General features: G+C 35.7%; 1 protein-coding gene across 1 annotated transcript; it reads left to right on the plus strand.

Annotated features, from left to right (window-relative positions):
• Window positions 1-1,759: 1,759 nt before the first annotated feature.
• tpt1 (tumor protein, translationally-controlled 1) lies at window positions 1,760-6,166 on the plus strand. The gene is made up of 6 exons (XM_054614863.1): window positions 1,760-1,872; window positions 2,446-2,519; window positions 3,817-4,001; window positions 4,440-4,545; window positions 4,665-4,781; window positions 5,716-6,166. Exons 1-6 carry the CDS (start codon window positions 1,845-1,847, stop codon window positions 5,716-5,718), a joined length of 513 nt encoding a protein of 170 aa, XP_054470838.1. The 5' UTR covers window positions 1,760-1,844; the 3' UTR covers window positions 5,719-6,166.
• Window positions 6,167-6,381: the final 215 nt, after the last annotated feature.

Here is a 6,381-nt window from a genome sequence, read left to right on the forward strand (position 1 = left end):
CATAATACACACCATGTTTGGAGGTCAAATGGCACTGCACATCACCCCAAAAACACCATATCAACAGTGAAGTTTGGAGGTGGGAACATCATGGTGTGGGGCTGTTTTTCAGCATACGGCACTGGCAAACTGACAAACACACAGCCAAAGAAACTCTCAATTGGTTTCAGAGAAAGAAAATAAAGCTGCTAGAATGGCCCAGCCAATCACCTGACTTGAATCCAATAGAAAATCTATGGAAAGAACTAAAGATCAGAGTTCATAGAAGAGGCCCACGGAACCGTCAAGATTTGAAGACCGCTTGTGTGGAAGAATGGGCCAAAATCACACCTGAGCAATGCATGTGACTAGTTTCTCCATACAGGAGGCGTCTTGAAGCTGTCATTACAAACAAAGGCTTTTGTACAAAGTATTAAATAAATTTCAGTAAACGTGTTCAATACTTTTTCCCTGTATCATTCCATTTTATTACACATAACTTAATTTCTGAACTTATTTGTTTGGTTTTCTTTGTATATATGGATTACTTGGGTTGTTACTGACATCTGGTGCAAATTTCATGTCAATAGCACCTTTAGAAATATATTTACTGAGAAAAATGGTGACATGTTCAATACTTATTTTACCCGCTGTATATGTATGTCATATACATATATGTGTATATGTATATATATGTAAATATATAAACAAATACATATACACACACATATATATATAGATGTATATATCTATATATATGTATATATATATAGATATATACACACACACATATATGTATATATATGTCTGTCATATATATATATATATACACACACATATATATGTATATATGTATATACACACACAGTTCTTTGTATTTACTGATTGATTGGGTATGCAGGGTTATATATGTGTATATATATATATATGTATATATGTATATATATATATAGTATGCATATATAGGTATGTTAAATATATATGTGTATATATGTATATATATATATGTGTATATGTATATATGTATATATATATAGGTATGCAGGGTTAAATATATATATATATGTATATATGTATATATATATATATATTTGTATATATACTGTATATATGTATTGATTGTATGTATATATAAGTGTGTATATATATATGTGTATATATGTATATATATATATGTATGTATATATATATGTATATATGTATATATATATATATATGTGTGTGTGTATATATATGTGTATATATATATATATATATATGTGTGTGTGTATATATATGTGTGTATATATATGTGTATATATGTATATATGTATATATATATATATATATAGGTATGCAGGGTTAAATATATATATATATGTATATATATATGTGTATATATATACATATATATATATATATATATATATATGTGGGTATGCGGGGTCAGTACATATATATACATATATGTATGACCCCGCATACTACACATATATATATATATATATATATATATATATATATATATATATATATATATATATATATATATATATATATATATATACACACATATATATATATATATATATATATATATATATATATATATATATATATATATATATATATATATATATATATATATATATATATATATATATATATATATATATATATATATATGTGTGTATGCGGGTCAGTACCGCTCTCGGCCACCACGTGTCCGGGTCGCAGTGGAGGCGGAACAGAACCGGCCCTTGTGACGTCAGCAGGATGTAAATGCGCCGCCTCGCGCCCCGCTCGGTCTTTTTCCTCTCCAGTCTGTTTGGGTGGCCGGCCTGTTCTCCGTCTCCTCCACCTCCACCTCCACCAAACGTGACAAAATGATCATCTTCAGGTGCCTCATCACCCGTAAGTACTCGCCTTTACCCGGGGACCTCTCATCACCGGCTCGTCCCCGGCTCGCTGTGGATGTTTCTGCGGGTTTTAGGAGCGTTTCTCCGGCTAACGCGTGTTAGCCACATGCTAACAGCTAGCCGGGGAAACGCGGAGCGGGCCGCCGGGAGCGTCTGGGCTTCCGTAGCGGGCCGTGGGTCGGTACCGGGGAGCTCTGACCGGGCACTAGGAGCCTCAACGTGGGCTTAGGACCCCGCTGTGTGACACCCTGGTCCACCGGGAGTCGTGACGGGGTGCCGGGGTGCGGGAGGCCTTTAGGACACGTATGTTCTCGCGATATCTTCATTAATGGAGCGAGATTTGGACAGATTCGTCATTTAAACACAAAGACACGTGGTTGTTTCATATTATATACTTTTATTAAATCATGAAGTTCTAGATGGAAACGTGGGTGTTTGGTTCGCCATCACAGAGGAATGTGAGCGGTGACGTAGCTCCAGGATGATGACGCATTCAAGAAGGGGGGGGGGATGGGGGGAGAGGTGCTTTGTCACTAACACAAAAAAATGTGTGTGTTTCCTCCTGCAGAAGACGAGATGTTCTCGGACTCCTTCAAGTACAAGGAATCTGAAAATGGCATCTTCTATGAAGTTGAAGGAAAGGTGAGTTGGTGGATTATGTATGTATGTGTGTGTGTGTCAGACCATATAGATCATCTTTCCACATGGTCGACTAAATTAAAAGGCCACAATGAATGTACATTTAACCAGTGCGCACTGTTAAGCTTTACATTTACATTACAGTCATTTAGCAGACGCTTTTATCCAAAGCCACTTACAATAAGTGTATTCAACATAGGTATTCAAGAGAACTACTAGTCACCAGACGTCATAAGCATATTTATACATGTGACTCAGATCTGTTTCTTTTCAAAACATTGTGGACAGCACAAATCCCATGGAATATATGGTCCTAGATCAGATACAGATCTAAATATTTGCAATGCAACTTCTACATTACATTACAGTCATTTAGCAGACGCTTTTATCCAAAGCCACTTACAATAAGTGTATTCAACATAGGTATTCAAGAGAACTACTAGTCACCAGAAGTCATAAGTGCATCTCCTTTCTTAAACAAGCATCTAAGAGCATAAACCAGAGCAAATCTGAATACAATAAGTGCAACAAACTAATACGTGACTAAGCAGCCTTGATGATGCTTTTGCATTGAGTGCATTTTAGACCGATCTACAAAAAGGAAGTAAAGGTGGCAGCAAAATGCTCATACCCCTTTATTTATATCTATATTTATTTTAATTAATTAATACCAGTCAAAAGTTTGGAGACACCTTCTCATTCAACTACTTTGAAGAATCTAAAATATAAAACATATTCTGGTTTGTTGAGCATTTTTTGTTTACCACATAATTCCATATGTGTTCCTTCATAGTTTGGATGTCTTCAATATTAATCTACAATGTAGAAAAAAATAAAGAAAAACCATTGAATGAGAAGGTGTCCAAAATTTTGACTGGTACTGTATATGCTGTCTTATACTTCTTTTTTATTTTATTGTATAATATCTTTTATTTATCTTAATCTGTTTACTCTGTACTTGAGCTGCTGCAACACCTGAATTTCCCCCATGGGGATCAATAAAGGAATATCAATCTATCTATACACCTATAGTGAAAATCTGTAGCCTCACTGAACACATCCACAATATTCATGGGGTTAGATTGTAAGAACCATCACATTTTGTTTTCACTGGTCTCAAGAGCAGATGTGTAAATGATGACAAAAAAGCCAGAGAATGTGTCCGCACCAAGCAAAATTGTGAGAGAACTCACAAAGAAATGAGTTGTGTCAAAGTTAACAACTCAAAGCCATTACCTCTGTGATTCGCCATACTCTTTATGTCTGATCCCTAATGGCCGTCCATTCTCAATGTGTCTAGCTGGTCACAAGGACAATGGGCTTCGACGACGCTTTAATCGGTGCCAACGCCTCTGCTGAAGAAGCAGCTGAGGGCAGTGATGAGTCCTCAGTCTCTGGAGTCGATATCGTCCTCAACCACGATCTAAAAGAGACGGGTTTCACCAGGAAGCAGTATTTACTCGACCTGAAGGCGTACTGTAAAGCGTGAGTATCAGTGCTGATGGATCAAAGCTAGGGATGCACAAATCAAACATTACGATTTTTGACCCATTTTTCTTTTTAATCAGTTATACAGTTAACTTCATTGTCCAAAACAACATGCTTGGAAACAGTCAACCTAATTGGGAACTTAATTAAAATCCAATAAAGACTGGCAAGTTATCAACGGTCAGAAAAATGAGAAACCATTTCTGAAGTGGTTGTACCGGTAGTTTGTTTACATAATTTGACCACGCGTGTGGCGAGGTCCCTCCTCCCATAGCGATTCCACTCTGGGTCACTGCAAACTATCCTGTGCATGCATTCAATGCGCCGAGGATCGGAAGAGGAAGTTGGATTGGTGTAACATGTCGAAATCTAACCCAGTGGGATGTTCTTAATAAAATATACATAATTTATTTATTTTTTTGTTTGCATGTCCAGCGTTAAGGTGAAGCTGCAAGAGTCCAATCCAGAGAGAGTGGAGACCTTCATGGCTGAAATGACAAAAAGTGTTAAGGTGATCTCGGAGAACTTCAAGAACTACCGGGTAATATGAAAACACCACCCCTTAATGTTAACCACAAATACGACAACACTGTCATAACAATGTCATAGAACCTGAACTAGCTGATTCCCTTCTGACTTGCTGTACTTGTCTCCCTGCAGTTTTTCACAGGAGAGTCCATGAACCCAGAGGGCATGGTCGCACTGCTGGACTTCCGTGAGGACGGAATTACACCATTCATGCTTTTCTTCAAAGATGGTCTCATTGTTGAGAAATGCGTAAGTACTCGGCTCAGTCTCCAAAATTTACATTTGTGTCATGAAGAAACACTATTTTTTTTAATTTATTTATATGCAGTTGTAGAAAAACACGTTGACACGTCACAGTAGCACAAGAGTAAATAGTTGAATGACTGATGGCTGAGTTCCATTTAACTGCTTCAGGGTTGTGGTAGTGGACATGCTGGCACATTATCATGGGTTACTGGGACACTTGAATAATACATAGACATTGTTATCTGGGATTTGCAACTAAGAACATGTTCTGCTGCGTAAAGGACTGATATTTATGGTCCGACTCCACCTCCCTACACTCTTATTTTGAGTGCAATGTGTTAAAAAGAGGCAAAACAAACATTAAATAAAGTAAAGATTCATTTGACTTTTTTTGTTATAGATAGATACATTCTTTAGTTTCAGTCATATATAAAGACTGCTCATACAAAAAACAAGTTAAAACACTTTAAAATGTAAAAAGAAAACAAAGATACAGAACATTTAAGATTATTACGTATATATGTAATAATACAGCATTAATATTAAATCTTAATACAATATTTGTGTAGTGAAAATCTAATTTTGTCAACCCTAATCTAAAAAAAAAAGTTAGCAAAGATTTAATCTTTTTGAGGTAAAATAAAAATGTAATAAGCTAATTAATTGTCTTTCAATGGCATATCGTCAAACTGTTAACTGAATCTACTGACCCAATCAGACCACTCTGTATTTGTGTGCATGTAAACATAATCAGTGTTTGGCTGTAAATTGAAACAACAGTTTTGTTCATTTTGCCCAAGTATTAAATTCACACAGGAGAAAACTTGGCTTAACAGTTCATTTTTATTTATTGAACTACTGGCCAGAAAACATGTTTCGTTCCTACATGCAAGGCACCAATCTTTTTTTAATTAATGTGTATTCTTCTTTCTTGCAGTAAATACCTGGAACTACATCTGCATTTCAATTGGCTGCTGCTTCCTGAATGGCCCCAAGAGCAGACTGAAGGAGCACTATTTTGCATCATGCCTGGAAACAAACACTTTTACAATTTCCTAAAGTCACCATGACTCAGGCTGGGTGATTCAAACACGACTGGTCACAGAATACTGTTTTTAACTTTTTCTTTTTGGCTTTTGCAGTGTTTTGATTTTCGACCCAGGATTGACCCAGCTTTTTGTGCTTGAATAGAAAAGGGCAGGATAGTGTGTGGACCTCTGGATGAAAGAAGTATTCTTTTTTTTCCTTCTGTCTGCGTACTGTTTTAGCAAAGATCTATACAGGTTGACCTCCTCAGACCTCCTGTTTATGGTTGCATTAAATACGATTCCATCTTTAAATGAAAATACTTATGGTTTAATTTGAAAAAATAAAGTCTAGTACCACCACTTTCTTTTGCTTGATTTTTTTTTTTTTCCAACATATCAACATGGAAAAAATTACTTCATCATTGAAATAAAAATATTTATTATGTACATTTGTTCATGCATAGATATACCTTCATCCACAATTGTAACTTTAAAAAATGTTAAATGTGCTAACTGAAGAGTTTCCTGGGGACTCCCAAAAAAATACCCATCACACCTGTATTGACCATCATATA

This window comes from Anoplopoma fimbria, chromosome 16 (genome assembly GCF_027596085.1).
Source record: "Anoplopoma fimbria isolate UVic2021 breed Golden Eagle Sablefish chromosome 16, Afim_UVic_2022, whole genome shotgun sequence".
Classification (NCBI taxonomy): Eukaryota; Metazoa; Chordata; class Actinopteri; order Perciformes; family Anoplopomatidae; genus Anoplopoma; species Anoplopoma fimbria.